Here is a 15453-nt window from a genome sequence, read left to right as displayed (position 1 = left end):
GCTAACTCAAATCTTAATTCACTAAATAAAATCCTCAGCCCAGGCTGACTGTTGCATTCAAAAAACAGCTCAGAGTGAAAGAAAGATAGAAAGAGAAGCTCATGCTGGTGAGGGAGCTGGACAGAGCTGCTTTCCACAAGCTTGGGGGCTGGAGTAGCTAGTGAGCAGATTCCTGAGTCAATCTACATTTCACCCCCTGCAGAATCTGAAGGGGGTGGGTGGGAGGAGAAGTCTGCATTGCTTTTTATTCTATTTAAAATCTTCAACTTTGTACATTTTATTTACAATCAATGTTACAGCTGCTGCCAGCAAAAGGAAACACTTAGAATTTGCATCACCCAAACCCCTGCACTGTGTTTTCTGGACAACTGTCACCCTCAGATGTTGTAGGGAAATTTGAGTAGATGTCTATTCAGTGTTTATCGCCCACCCTGGGGAGAGAAGGGATCCTAAACTGGGCACAAACTTTCCTAGCCTGAGACACTGGTTCTTAGTTCCTCATTGGCTTCTATCTAGTTTCCCCAAACACCTGTTTTAAATAGGGAAGGATTCTTCAGTCCCAGGCAGTGGGGAAAGAACTAACCCTGAACCCTTGAGAAAAGCCAGTTCTGTCCTCCCACCTGCAGTAATAACTATGTAACTGAAATCATTTTGAAGTGAGATTCTCCTTTGTAGGAATCTGTTTGCCGTTACCAAAGGACAGCAGCTGAATGGGAATTGGGTCCCAGCTGCGATACAAAGGAATTAATTTAAAACAAAGCAGCGAGTGAGTCAGGCCCTGAACCACCTGGGGAGCGTTTCCCGGTTGCTGAGATCTGTGCTCAAGTAACAGCCCACTTCCTAGGCAGCTCTGCCACTTCCCCAACCAGGAGCCTCTGCACGTGCTCTCCAGGCGCTGGTTTGATTTAAGATGTGAAAGGAAACAGCAGCTGGTTTTCCAGGGTTGAGTTCAAAAGGAACCTGGACGGCCCGTGTCCCATTACCTGTCCTCGCTCTTCTCCACAATAGGCTTAACAGGCACCATGCGGATGTTCTTAGTGGGCCCCAACGCCATCACCAGCTCACTCTTCCGCACCAAGGCTGCTCTCAGCTGATCCCTGATTGCCTGAATCTGTCCCTCCAGCTCCCTGAGCTCCTTCTCGCTGGCATCCCACTCCTCCAGCTGGGGCACCCTGCCGTTCATGCAGTGCCACACGGGCACCTCCCTCTCCTGCACTGGCTCAGAGGGCATCTGCTGCATGTTAAAATGCACCCGCTTGTCCTCTTTCCTAGTGGCCTTCCTGAGGTTGTTCCAGCTTGGCTGGCTGGCATTTGGAGCTGGTGTCTCTTCGCTCTTCTGAATGTTGCACCTTCAGAGCGAAACAGGCAGAGGGTGAGTCGAGCCTTCAGGGCTGAGTCTACCATCCCAGCTGGCTAGACATCTGCCCCACCCCTCATTGTCTGTGCCCTTCCTGAGAGAGAGGATGGCAACAGCTGGTCAAAGCAGGGTCCTCCCCCTAGAAGGGTTGGGTGACTGAGACTGTGTTGGATCCTCCTCTCTCCAGGCTGGACACTCACACCCAAGACTATTTGCTGGTGGCCATCAAGGGTCCAGGGCGGGGCACCCTTCTCCCATCCAGCTACCCTAACACCCATAGGAAGGCAGGGTGTGGTGCACCATTAGACAGCTGTTTGCACAGCTGCTGGGGGTCGAGAGCCTTCTGCCCTAAGCTACTGCTGCAGCTGGACAGCAGGAGCTGTCAACCTGCAGTGAAGACTTAGGCCAGCAGCAGAGGTGGAACAGGGTTTTGCCCCCTTGTTCAGTACCTTTTCTCAAGTCTCAGCTTTTGGTTTTTCTGCTCTTCGAAGCCCATGTTCAGGGCCCGGTGGATTTTCTGTGAAGTGCAAAGGAGGAGAGGAATCAGAACTGCAGGGAAAGGGCTGGGGCAAAGTTAGGACAGGGCTCTGCCTTTTCAGGGTCACTTTAACTTTGATGTAGTGCCTCGGAGAATGGCTTTCCGGGGCTCCTGCAGAAGGGAGGATTACCATCTGGGGATGGTGTGAGTCCCAACAGCTGCTGGGTGTAGGCAGTGGGGAAGAGGACAGCGTGAGACAAGGGGCAGGGGCAGAGGAGGGGAATCTTTAGGACAATATCAATGCCTGAAGACTCTTTGTAGGGGCTTTGCGTTACGGCTGGCAGGGCTGTGTCCCACCCAGGCAAGGCTGGAGAAAAGAAAACTGCACAGCGGCATTGTGGGCCATGAGTGGGGCTCGTAGGTCCTAGCACCGGGGACTGTTCTCACCTCTGCGAGGGAAGGGGCACCTGGAAGCAAGGGGCTAGTGGGGACTATGAGGCCCTGGTGGAGGCTGCCCAGACCGCTTCAAAACCCAACCCTGGAGGTTGGGTGGGGGGGGGGTGTTTAAGGGAAGCAGGGCTGGGATCCAGTTGCTCTCACCTGGCTGGTGTGCAGCCAGTAGTTGAATTTCTTCTTCCTCTTGATGTGGGGCAGGATGAGGCGGTAGAAGACGTGCTCGCCCAGGGAGGTGAGCAAGGAGCCGCAGAGCCCGACACACAGCAGGACAAAGAGCCCAGAGAAGTGATAAATGCCCATCTGCAGCGTCTGGAAGGGAAAGGGGACAGGAGGAGGATTAGCCTAGGCTGAGGAGTGGGTCAGTGCCCCCTCTGCCTGCCACACAAGGCTCCTGTGGCAACCTGGCCCCCATCATGTCTCCTCCCTGCAGAGTCCACCCCCCCCGGGCCGCCCTCACCTCGGTGACGGCCCAGACCCGCTTGCCACAGGGCACCATCTTGTACCACTTGTCGTGCAGCAGGTCCATGAAGCCGGCTGACTTGTAGCGGCTGATGAACTCGGAGAGGTTGGAGGTCAGGGGCGAGTTCTGGGGGAGCCCGATTCCATAGCCTAGTGAGGGGAGAGAGCGAGAGAGAGAGAGGCACCAGCCCAGGGGTGGAGCCCGGGCTCTGTTCCCAGGCACACTGACTGTGGGCACATCGCCTCCCTTCTTGTGGCCCTTCCTAGCCTGGCTAGAGGATGCTCTTCAGGGCAGTGAGCGTACGGCACCAAGCTCAGCAGGGGTCTGATCTCATCTGGGCCGCAAGGTGCTACCGCAATACAAATAACGAATAAAAGCCCTGGGCTCCTGCCCCCTCTAGCCCCGTCACTGCAGCAGCCGAGCCTCAGGAGGGCTTGTCACCCCATTGAAAGCTGGAGGAACTTGGGCAAGGTCACAGAGCTGGCCTATGAACCTGGATTGCCCAGGCCCGGCCCAGCACCATAGGTTGACTGGGGGGGTTCCTCGGGGCCCCTTGGTCTGCCAAGTGCCTGCAGCTACACTGCCCAGTGTGGTTTAGTGCTGGAAGGGAGGGAAGGGAAGGGACTGCTCCCCCCCATGCTCTGCACACCTGAGGTAAGTTATTCTCATCATAAGACAGGCTGACCCCATTGCCATAAATCCGTCTGGTCTCCCCAGGAGAAAAACCCATGAGCTTCACCTCCTAGTGGGATGGCAATTGAGAGCTGCCGTGGGCCTTGTGACATGCAGCAGCCTGCCTTGCAGGGCCCGCCGGCTCATTCCCCACAGATGGGGCTGCCTTCGCTTCCCTATTTCCCTCTCTAGTCACGGCTTGGCAAGCAAGAGCGGGGGGGCTTCATTTAACTTCCCTCTCGGCTCCGGGGCACCAGCCTGGTTAATGAGGAGAGAGCAGCCAGCAGCCCTGCTGCACAGGGATGAGAGGAGGAGGCTGTGTGGGAGATTAGAGGAGGTGGAGGGGATCAGAGGTGGGGAGAGAAGAGGGCAAGTAGCACCTGGAGGCTTTGCTCACCCTTAGCCAAACCAGGATCATGGTAGGCTGAACTCTCATTCTCCAGGGCATAGGCTAACTGCCCATGGCAGGGTCAGGAAGGATGATGAACACCCTAGGAGACCAGGCCAGATGGGCTATTGGGGTCTCCAGCTGTTGTGTAGCTAGCACTCAGCTGGACCCAGGTGAGGGGCTGCAACACACCAGGGTTCCCCTGCTTCGCTAGCTCAAAAGACCCTTGCTCTGGATGAGCAACCCTCGGAAAGCCTGGTGAAGGGCAACACGGAAGCAACGCTGCTGTGAGCAGAGCTGTCTGCGCTACGGGTCCCTGGGGCACATAGGCTGTGGACTCACCAGGGCGCGAAGCTCAGGCTGCAAGGGCGGGGTGTCTCTCTGAATGAGGCAATGGCGTTGTGCTGCTTATGCAGGGGAGCACTCGCTGCTGGCCGAAAGGCACTGCAAGCTACAGCCCCTCTGCCTGGGGCATGGGGTCAGTGTCATTTTAGATTTGCTCTGGATGGGGAGGTGGAGCCGGCCACTGGACTACGGAGCCTTTCCCCTCTAGAGCCCCAGTCCAGCTCCAGCTGTGACCAAAGCTCAGGTGCTGTATGTGGTGGGGGGGCCCATAAGCAAAGTGAATCTAGCAACTCACTCCCCGGGCAGCGCCCACTGCACAAGGTAGCAGCCTGAGCAGAGATCCGCCCAGCTGAGTGGATCATACGGCTGGATTTCTCTCGCCCCCGCCAACCCAGGGAAGGGTGGTGCATGAAGGGAGCCTGCACTACCCCTGCGCAGGCTGTGCCCAGCGTTGGGCTAAACAGAGACTAGCCCTGCTCCAGTGCTCTTGGGCCAGTTTGGGACTCGTACACCGAATGCAGCAACCTGCTGCCGCCATTAACAGCCTCTTGCCAAGATTATTTCCACTGAGCCATTGTAACACAGATCAACACTGCGCTAAAGCCGCCCGTCACCTACCGCTGTGGCCCAGTCCCATGCAGGCAATGCCCCTTTTCCCAGGGCAGGGCACCGGTGCATTCAGCAGCTTGGGCCATAGACAGGGAGCCAAGGGGAATCGGCCCCCGGCAGCAGCTCACCTTCAATAGCAAACGGCTTCCCCACGGTGAGGAGCTTGCAGTCCGAATCGATAGTGACCTCATAATCCAGAAGGGACTTGTCCATGATGAACGCGTTGAGCGTGGGGGGCTCGGTCCTGGCAAAGGGAGCACAGGGGAGAGGCTGAGGGGCTGTATTCGCCCTCCCCGGCACCAAGAAGTGGCTGGCGGTTAAGGGGTAAATAGCCACCGATTACAAAAGAGCATAGTGCAGGTGTGCTGGCTGTGGGAGGAGCTCCTGCATTCTCCCAGCAGGGGGCGCTGTGAGGGCACTGCCTGCCTACTCCAGCCCAGCCTCTCCCAGCAGGGGGCGCTGTGAGGAGCGGGGCAGAGATACTGGCTCTGGGGGTACCGCCCATCTACTCCACCCAGCCTCTCCCAGCAGGGGGCGCTGTGGGGAGCGGGCAGAGATACTGGCTGTGAGGGGGCACCGCCCACCTACTCCAGCCCAGCCTCTCCCAGCAGGGGGCGCTGTGGGGAGCGGGGCAGAGATACTGGCTCTGGGGGTACCGCCCACCTACTCCAGCCCAGCCTCTCCCAGCAGGGGGCGCTGTGGGGAGCGGGGCGGAGATACTGGCTGTGGGGGGGCACTGCCCACCTACTCCAGCCCAGCCTCTCCCAGCAGGGGGTGCTGTGGGGAGCGGGGTGGAGATACTGGCTGTGCGGGGGGCACCGCCCGTCTACTCCAGCCCATCCTCTCCCAGCAGGGGGCGCTGTGGGGAGCGAGGTGGAGATACTGGCTGTGCGGGGGGCACCGCCCGTCTACTCCAGCCCAGCCTCTCCCAGCAGGGGGTGCTGTGGGGAGCGGGGCGGAGATACTGGCTGTGGGAGCACTGCCTGTCTACTCCACCCAGCCTCTCCCAGCAGGGGGTGCTGTAGGAAGTGGGGCGGAGATACTGGCTGTGGGGGCACTGCCTGTCTACTCCACCCAGCCTCTGCCAGTAGGGGGCGCTGTAGGAAGTGGGGCAGAGATACTGGCTGTGGGGGCACCGCCCGCCTACTCCAGCCTCTGCCAACAGAGGGCGCTGTGGGGACTGGTGCAACGCACTGTGTGTGGGGGGGGTAGCCCAGACCCCCACACAGTTTCTTTACAGCGCTGGCCAGTTCATCGAAAATGAGCCAGGGGCACACGCCCGCCTTCCCCCACGTGTTGAGCCTGCCCCTGGCGCTGCCCCCTTACTTGAGCATGGTGACCCCGGCAGGGGTGGTGGGGACGCTGTGGCGCCTCATGTACTCGTGCATTTCGGGGAAGCTCTTCTTGATGTACTCCTCGGCGCTGCTTTCCCACACGGTGCCGAAGCGGAAGCCCTGCGAGGGGTGGTGCAGCTGCAAAGAGGACCAGGCGTGTGGCTTGCAAATACCAACAGCAAGGCAGGTGAACAGGGGAGGCAACTGGAGGGGTTGGGGGTCAAAGCAGTGAACCCTGAGCCCATCAGCCCATCCCTTCTAACCCAGAGTCGCTGGCTGTACATGCCAGGCTCCATTCCCCACCACACAGCGGCACCAAGTAAGAGATTTCTTGGGAGGGGGCACATGCCAGTCCCTTCCCCACAGCCAGGGAGTATCTCCGCTCTTAGCTACACAGTGCAGGGGCCAGCGCCAGCACGAGTCGATTTATCGGGGGCCGTCCCTGCACTCTGCCATACAGGAACAGACACTTTGTGAGCTGGGGCAAGCACCATTTGGTCCAGCCGCTCCTCTGGCTGGGCGGCCGGGCTAAATTTCAGTGGGGGTGTAACCATGCAGCCAGAGCGATGCGCCGAATGGCTCTGGCATCAGCCATACTGGTTTAGTATGGAACTATGAGCAAATGCAAAAACCGGGGGAAACTGGTAGGGTTTGCTCCTCCCCTAATTGGCACCACTGCTACCACCAGAATGCAGCCACCTCTGGGGTGGAGGTATTTCTCTGCAAACAGCAGTGGTTCAGGATAGGAGGTGAGGAAGCATGCTGCATCTAGCTTGAACTGCAGAGGAGAGGGATTTTAAGGGAGGCAGAATTATCCCAACTGGAATCTGGCCAGGATTAGGGGTGAACCCCTCGCCACCAAACTCATAGAAAAAGGACCCTGTGGTCTTTGAGGTTGCAAGCAGCCGGCACGGCAAGGCCAATGACTCAGAGATGTCTCTGAGGGAAGAGCACCCCCTACTGAACCATCCACTGGATTTTACACCCCCTGTCACTCCCAGAACCAGCAGCAGCCGGGAGCCAGCTGGGAAAACGGGGTGCAGCGGGTGGCTTGACGGGCAAAGCTCCAGGTGACATCCTGACATAATGGGAACGACGTGGATGAGATTCAAAAGGCTTGGCGCTAACACACTTCGGCTGGAGTTGGCGAAGTGACTGGTAGGGGGCGCTCTCCCCTTGCAGTGGGGCCTGACCCCAAAGCCTGAGCATAATGCTAAGGGGCACTGGGCTGCTGAAGTGGCCACCACCCAAAGGAAACTGGGATGCAGAGGAGACCAGCGTGGGGAAGGGAGGGAAAACAGCACCTTCCCCCAATGCCTCGGATCCCTCCTGCCTCCAAGGCAGCACAACGGCCTCCCACCTTGGGGTCGTGGATCCCCGAGAGCTCCTCGAAGGTCTTCTCCCCCACCATGACGGCAGCCAGGTTGGCCGTGTAGCTGGAGAGCACCAAGAGGCAGAAGATGGCCCAGAGGTTCATGAGGAAACGGCCGGTGTAGCACTTGGGCGTCTTGCTGGAGACGGTGCGCCCGAAGAGGATGGCGTAGCAGAGGTTGAGGGCCGAGGAGTAGGAGAAGATCTTCACGCGGTTGCGCCCGTGCGGGGTCATGCCGTAGGGGCTCTTCCACTCATAGAGGGTCAGGAAGAGCGCCATAAGGTGCAGGGCCACGAAGATCCCCACCCACATGGTCCAGTGCAGGGGCCACATGAAGGCCCCGATGGGCGAGGCCGTGTCCTTGGTCCTCACCAGGATGCCCAGGCTAGTGGAGAAGAAGGGGCTGGTGAAGTCGATGACTTTGCTCCTGGCCGAGTTGATGCTGAAGGAGGTGACGGCCATGTGGGCTGTACCGCTGAGCAGGTCCCCCACCAGCCCCGTCCACTGCCCGTTCTTCCAGGCTCCGTACTTGCCGTCCCCGACGATGTAGAGGTCGAAGTCGAAGGGCAGGTCCTCGGCCAGCTTCTCCAGCAGGTCGATGCAGTAGCCATAGCAGCACTTCCTGTACTCCAGGGGCACCGAGCCGTTCGCAGCGTTGAGTGCCTTGAAGAGGGCCTCCAGCATGGCCGAGTTGTTGGTGTGGGAGTCCAGGCACAGCTGCCCAGCCGGGCAGCTCCCATCCTCGTCCACCTCCCGCGTGAAGACAAACGGATGCTCCACCAGTGTCACCACCCGCAGCTTCACCCGCGAGAAGCCGCCCCTGCCGCCCGGGCTCTTGTGCTGCAGCTGGGTCTGCCAGAACCCCTCCTCCATCTCCAGCTTGCCGTCTTGCCAGCTGCCCACTGTCACCCAGGTGGGCTCCCCCAGGGAGCCGCGTAGCAGGCTCCAGATCCTGTAGTGGTGCTCGGTGTGCACCAGCGACGTGTTCCGCACGGACACCTGCCCCGTCTGCCCGTGGAACGACGTGTTGGCCAGGAACCTGGTGGAGGGGAAAGAGGAAGCATTGGGCACTTGATATCCCCAGGGTGGGGAGCTGAGCACAGAGCGACAGCGAGGGAGCCGGGAGGAAGCCGGAGACAGGGTCTGGCCACCGGGAGCCCAGCGCACAAGGGGCCCCAGGCTTGGACGGTGGCAGGGGGGAGCTGATCTGCACAGGCCATCAGGCGGGTCGGGGCGGGAGGGGATTTCTGGACGGAGGTGGAATTGACAAGCGGTCGGAGACCCGGGGGAACACAGCAGTGGAAATACCGGGATTCTCGCCCTTTTCTGCACTCATCTCTCCCATCTAGCTGGGCTCCGGCCAGGATCTACCCCCCCTCCTCCGCCCCCCGAAACAACAAGGGAAGGGCAGGAAGGTCACAACCCCCAGGTTGAGAACCTCCTGCTCTTCAGGACCCCGAAGAGGCTGCTCCAAGCCCCAAGGACCTGATCTGGGGGGCCTCCACCAGCCTGGTGCCACTCACTAAATCAAGGAGTTTGCTTCAGTTGTTGGTTTTTGAGAGCAGAGGTTGCTCCGTGCTGGGCAGTCGCCCGGGGACTGGCTGAACTGAGGGTTTTAGAAGGGCAGGGGCGCTGGCAGAGCTGGGGTGGGGGCGCCCTTGGGCTGGAGGGCTGGGAATCTTCAGCAGCAATGTCTTGTGCCCTGGATAAAGGGGCCGATTATTACCAGACTGGACGGCCGGGTGGGGAAACTCAGGGCCTCCCAGGTGCATGTCAGCACGTGTGCAAGGAGGAGCGGTGTTGATGTGTGTGCTAGTCCGTGTGTGCACATGCATAGCATCATGTGTTAGACTGGACATGCAACCATGCAGGGCAGAATGTGTGTGCGCGCACGCGCATATCTTTGCATGTCAGACTGGACATGTGACCACGTGTGTGTCGCCGTGCATGTCTGAGCGCCTGAGCCTCTGGGTGTGGCAGGGTAGGCATGCGCCCTTGTGTGACAGTGCTAACAAGGGGGGGGCGTGTGCGGGCAGGGGGTGTGAATTCCATCTTCCATCCAAGGCTGCAAAAGCATCCCATAAAACCACCCTCTGCCCAACTGAGCCTTCCTCTCCCTCTGGCATCAGCTCCATACTCCTCAGCTCTCCTTTTCCTTCCATCTCTCGCTGACCTTCCCTCTGCTTCCCTCCCACTCCCTCTCCTGGGCCTTGGAACAGGCTCATTAAGCCACTGGTAGTGGCTACAGAATGAGCCCAAGTTGCCAGAGAGGCCCAGAGGAGGGGGCAGCACTTCACTGCATTTCTAAAGCAGCTGGACCATTAGTGAAGCTGGTAGCTGTAACTGACGGGAGTCAAATGCCATGCTCCAGGGCCTGGGCTGATTGCTCGGAGGGTCAGGAAGGGATCCAGCCCATGCTGCCCACATCCTGCCTTCTGCAGGGCTGTCGGGGCCTTAGCACAATTCATATTTCTATAACAGCAGCTTTCTGGTGCCATTACTCAGAGATTTAAAGAGACACAGTCCCTTTACCAAACAGCTTCTGCACAGAGACAGCCTCTTGCAGGAAATGGTTAGTGCCTGAGCAGACCGCTGATCTCCCAAGAGGCAGCATGACCTAGTGGTCAGAGCACTGGCTGGTGTCAGGAGACTAGTCCCAGGTCAGCCACCACTTTGCTGTATTGACCCTGGGCAAATGACTTTTGGTGCCTCAGTTTCCCCATATGTATAACAATAAATAATTCCCTTCACCCCTCCCCCTGACAAAGGGATTACAAGGGTTAATTAGTTAATTAGTGCAGTGCCAGAGGAGTGCAAGGTATTAACATAACAACTCCAACTGCTTCTTTCCCAAAGATCACAAAGCACTTTACAAAGGAGGGCAGTATTGTGAGCCCCATCATACAGATGGGGAAACTGAGGCATGTAGAGGGGAAGTGACTTGCCCAAGGTCACTCAGCTGGCAGGGGAGGCTCCAGGCACCAGCACGCCAAGCACATGCTTGGGGCGGCAAGCCACTGGGGGTGCTCTGCTGGTCGCCGCGAGGGTGGCAGGCAGGTTGCCTTTGGTGGCATGCCTGTGGAGGGTCCGCTGGTCCCATGGCTTCGGCGGACCTCCCACAGGCGTGCCGCCAAAGGCAGCTTGCCTGCTGTGCTTCGGGCGGCAAAATACCAAGAGCCGCCCCTGCCAGCTGGTCAGCGGCAGAGTCAGGAAGTCTCCTGAATCCCAGTCCAGTGCTCTTTCTGCTGCCTCCCTATTATGACCCAACCTGACAAACTTTAGATTTTTAAGGCCAGAAGGGACCATTATGACCACCTAGGGCTGAGCTCCTGCCTAGCATAGGCCAGAAAATTTCACTCAAATGAAAAAGCAGCAAAGAATCCTGTGGCACCTTATAGACTAACAGACGTTTTGGAGCATGAGCTTTCGTGGGTGAATACCCACTTCTTCAGATGCATCTGAAGAAGTGGGTATTCACCCACGAAAGCTCATGCTCCAAAACGTCTGTTAGTCTATAAGGTGCCACAGGATTCTTTGCTGCTTTTACAGATCCAGACTAACACGGCTTCCCCTCTGATACTTGTCACTCAAATGAGAAACTGAGGCACAGGGAGGGGGAGTGGCATGCCATGGAGATCACCCAGAAGACCTGAGACAGAACCCAGTTCTTGCAGTTCGGCACCCTGCAGAGAGACTCCGGTTCTTGCTCTAAAAATCAAATGCAGAGGAAGGCTAACCAATAGCGGCATCAGAGGGCATGGGAGGATCGGCTGGGCATTGCCGCCGGCTTGCAGCCTCCCTCTGCACCCAGCCTGCAATGGCAGGAAAGCGTCTCTGGCTGGTCTGAATGCTCAAAGAGAAGCAGATGCCCCAGCAGGGTGCAGCGGCTGGGCAAGACAGACCCTGGCCCATGTGCTAGGAGTCGCTGACGGGGCTGGCTCCAAGCTTACCTGGCAAGGAAGTGCCCAGAGGACTCCGAGCCTTCCACGTGCTTGTCGTTGCAGTTCACCATGCTCTGGATGAGGGTGAGGTCGGGCCGGACGTACAGGGCACTGGAGATAGCCCGGGCTACCAACTCCACCGCGTCCTGGGTGAATTGCTCCAACGTGGGGCTGTTGACCTCCCCATAAGCCAGGAGGCCCGGGGGCAGCCCCTCCGTCTGCAGCTCATCTACATCAAGCGGGTGCCCCAGCATCCAGTGAAAGTCCTGCAGCATCAGGCCGGACTCCGAGGCTGCCCTGAACACCAGCCGTGAGAGGCGGGCGTCACAGCCAAAGAGCAGCACAGGGCCGGCCAGCTCCTTGAGCTCCTCCAAGTGCTGGCGGAGGTAGTGGGCAGCGCCCGGCTTGTCCAGGTAGCTCAGGTCCAGGATGGTCCTCAGGAAGAGGTCAGTGTTGCTGGTCCAGAAATTGAGGAAGCCAGAGACATCCCAGGCGTGGCACAGCACCAGGGTGATCTCATGCCAGTGATTGGTCTGCAGGATGCTGCTGAGCACATCCACCAGGGTCTCCATGGGGCTCTTCCGGTCCATGTGCAGGTGGAAGGGATTCTGCAAGCCCAGAGATGATGAGTGAGATTTACTTACTGGTCTTTATATTAGTGGCAGCTGAAATTGGGAGCCCCACTGCACTAGGCGCTGTACGTACCTATAAATATGGCTGTACTGTAATCAGGGGGTGCGACACCTGCTCATGTGGCCACACCAGAAACTCAGTGTCATCTAGAGGCATTTCTCCTCCTCTGCCCTTCTACTGAACTTTCCTCCCAAAGATCTCAGAGCTTCCCTCCTGGCCATTAGGTAAGGGAGACATGGGGATCATTTCCTCCCCCCACTAAAGTGCAGCCCCCTCAGGAGTGGAATGCAGCAGCTGTTTAACAGCTGCCCAGAAAGGCTGCCCCGCTGGTTAGGACAGGAAGGGCCAAACTGAGATGAAGTTACAAGAGGAACTTTGGGGTGGCAGCATTTAATGACCAAGGGAACTGGGGTCACCATGCTAAGAAGGACCAGGGCATGCCCAGCGCCCCCTCATGCCGCATTAGGGTACAGCGGGCACTGCTGGCCCTGTTGAGTCATCCACACTGCTTCCTGCAGCACAGCGTCTAGTGCCTGTGGCCTTGGGGGGCAACACAGCACTTAATAGGACCAGGTCAGCAGCCTCTGGACCTCTTGTCCCACCTGCTCGAGCCGGTGAAGTGACCTTACCACAGAGGGTGCCTCTGTCTCCAGCGCGGTGGACAAGTTACACTTCTGCCCCGATATAACGTGACTCGGTAGAACACGGGCTCGCATACAACGCGGTAAAGCTCTGACACGCTACTCTGAGTAGCATGTTAACGGTGCTGGGCTGGGGCTGAGGGGCTCGATAAGGGTCAGAGGGTCTTGGGGGCGGTCAGGGGATCCACCACGGCAGGGTCTAGGAGGCAGGAGCTTGGAGGGGCCATTTTGGGGGCCCTGCAGTCCCAGAGTGGCCTGGGGGATTAGCGGGGGGCCAGGAGCAGCCCACTCCATTTCCCTGGCCCCAGCCCCAGCCGTGTCGCTTGGGGGAGCGGGCTTGGGGGAAGGGACCCCCCCTCCACACTCACCAGCAGCTGCTTCACTCCACCAGCTCCCAGCTGGAGCGCTCCGCTTCCCACCGCAGGGAAGTGTGGGACCTTTCCCCAACCCCCCCAGCGACACGGCTGGGGCCAGGGCAAGGAAAGCGGAGCCACAGGTAAGTGCCTGTCAGGGGGTGGCGGGTGTGGACAGGGGTCGGAGCAGTCAGGGGGACAGGGAGTTGGGTAGAGGTGGGGTGCTGGGGGTGATTAGGGACAGGAGTCTCTGGAGAGGGCAGTCAGGGAACAAAGTACAGGGGGCGGGTGTGCAAAGCAAGTTCAATATAATGCGGTCTCACCTATAACAGTGAGATTTTTTGTCTCCCAAGGACTGCGTTATATCGGGATAGAGGTGTATTTGCAATTGACGGGGGAAGGAAGGGCTCTTGTGAATTCACAGTGTGGGAGGGGGCTGGTGTGTTGACTGGCTATTGTAGGGCATGGAGGGCATTGGGCTCTGTTCCATTATCCTATGGCCTGTGATCCTGATGGCCTCTGGACTGGTGGCTTTGCATACATTTAAATCTAAAACGACACCCGGGAATAAAACCTGCCACAGCGCAAGGTCTGCTTCCTCTCGGAGACCCCGTCCCAAGCTCCTGCCTGCACCTGGGACCCTGCCTGGGCTGATCATGAACGACGCTGCTGCAGCCTGCCCCAACTCACGCCAAAAATAAAACTCCAGACAATTCACAGAGGAAATGAACAAGGAGGTGAGTGGCCAGGAGAGGGCACCAAATCCAAGAGCACAGAGGGAAGGCTTCAAAGAGAGAAACAATTCCTCAGGGGTTCTGGCTCTGCTCCCAGTCACACTAAAAGGGTGTGCGTGGAGGGGGTGTCGCACGCTTTGCTGGATATTTGGGCACTGTCGTCAAAGTGGGAGCTGTGCACATGGGGTTGCCTTGGCTAACAGTCATTGATGGATCTATCCTCCATGATTGTTCAAACAGGCCCAGAAGAGCTTAGAATCTAAATCACCAAGACAAAGGAAAGATCATCCCTACTTTACAGCTGGAGAAACTGAGGCACAGAGCAGTCAAGTGACTTGTCCAAGGCCAGACAGGGAGTTGATGGCAGAGGAAGGACTCAATCCCACAGCCATGAAGGCCCAGCCCAGCAATCAATCTACAAGACGTGCTTTCCTCTTGCTCCTTATTCACTCATGTTCACACTCCTTAGAGGGGCATGACTGGAATGCAACAGACCATGGTCATTCAAAGACTCAAATCTGCAAGGCGCTAAGTGCCCCTACTTCCAGTGAAGCTCCAAGTGATTCTGAGATGCTGTTTGGTCAAACCCAGCCATAGCTCACACCCACAATATCAGGGAAGGGGAGGGGGAAAAACCTCTCTCTTGTGGCATATTGGAAATTATATTAAAATTACAAGCTATCCCTTTAGGGGTTGGGGATTTCCTGGTTCTGCTTGCAGGCTAGGGGGCTCTGTAGGAAAGCATGCCAGCTTGGTTTCAGCAATTAGTTTGCAGCGCGCCAACCTAGAGTAAGGTGGGGTGAGTTGTGCTGCTCTGTTTTTAGGGAGCAGCCTGCTTTGTCTCTCTCTGTTTTTAGGTTCTTTTGTGTTTGTGACAAACTGGGAAAGTTCTTAATGTTTTCTCTGAGTACTGTGTTGGTGCCTCAGTGTCCCCATGGCAGTTCTTAAGTATCTGGCAGAGCAAAGGGCCAGTGCACCTAAATGCCTGGCACTCTGTCTCCTAGCAACTGATGGGCTGCGCCCCTCCTCTGCAAAGGTGCCAGCTGAAGGTGTTGGAGACAAAGGGATCAGGTGACCTCCTGGCCCGGGAAAGGGGCTGAGGAGAGAGGAGGGGCTGGGAGGGGTGGTTAGTCTGGAGCTGGCTGGGGTCAAGGGTGGAGGGCAGACCTGGGGGTCTGGCTCACTGCCCCCCAGAATGGACCCAGACGAGGGGTCCGGTTCGCTGTATCTACAAGCTCTGTTTTAGACCTTGTTCCTGTCATCGAATAAACCTCTGTGTTACTGGCCGGCTGAGAGTCACGTCTGACTGCAAAGTGGGGGGGCAGGACCCGGTGGCTTCTCCAGGACCCCGCTGGGGTGGGCTCACTGTGGGAAGCGCACGGAGGGGCAGAGGATGCTGAATGCTCCAAGGAGAGACCCAGGAGGTGAAGCTGTGTGAGCTTCTTGCCCTGAACAAGTCTGCTCCAAGGGAGAGGAGGCTCCCCAAAGTCCTGACTGGCTTGGTGGGGAGCAGTTCCAGAGCATCGCCTGGGGACTCCGTGACAGTGTTATTGTTCTGAAGTTTAAGAAATAAAGTCGTGCGATGTTGCAGCCTTCCAGCAAGAGGATTGTATGGTTTTATGGAACTTCTCTGTGTCTGTGCTGGGAACATAACAGCACTGAGCTATACCTCCATTTACA

At 57.9% G+C, this 15453-nt stretch overlaps 1 protein-coding gene across 1 annotated transcript; it reads right to left on the bottom strand.

Annotated features, from left to right (window-relative positions):
- Positions 1-310: 310 nt before the first annotated feature.
- Positions 311-12123, bottom strand: GRIN3B (glutamate ionotropic receptor NMDA type subunit 3B). The gene is made up of 8 exons (XM_050933874.1): positions 11422-12123; positions 7460-8510; positions 6092-6237; positions 4894-5009; positions 2749-2900; positions 2436-2600; positions 1807-1874; positions 311-1349 (listed from the first exon to the last, which is right to left on the bottom strand). Exons 1-8 carry the CDS (start codon positions 12000-12002, stop codon positions 980-982), a joined length of 2649 nt encoding a protein of 882 aa, XP_050789831.1. The 5' UTR covers positions 12003-12123; the 3' UTR covers positions 311-979.
- Between the last annotated feature and the right edge of the window lie 3330 nt (positions 12124-15453).

The sequence above is a fragment of the Gopherus flavomarginatus genome, chromosome 24 (assembly GCF_025201925.1).
Source record: "Gopherus flavomarginatus isolate rGopFla2 chromosome 24, rGopFla2.mat.asm, whole genome shotgun sequence".
In the NCBI taxonomy this organism is placed as follows: Eukaryota; Metazoa; Chordata; order Testudines; family Testudinidae; genus Gopherus; species Gopherus flavomarginatus.
The sequence above is the reverse complement of the archived record's forward strand: the minus strand, read 5'-3'. Positions and strand labels throughout refer to the sequence as shown.

Bases quoted from the DNA above. Each gene is read 5' to 3' on its own strand.
- GRIN3B (XM_050933874.1), bottom strand. From the start codon at position 12,002: ATGGACCGGAAGAGCCCCATGGAGACCCTGGTGGATGTGCTCAGCAGC. The intron at 2,601-2,748 runs GTGAGGGCGGCC...TTTCCCTTCCAG, and splicing joins GGGTCTGGGCCGTCACCGAG to ACGCTGCAGATGGGCATTTA. The intron at 1,875-2,435 runs GTGAGAGCAACT...TGCACTTCACAG, and splicing joins ACTGGCTGCACACCAGCCAG to AAAATCCACCGGGCCCTGAA.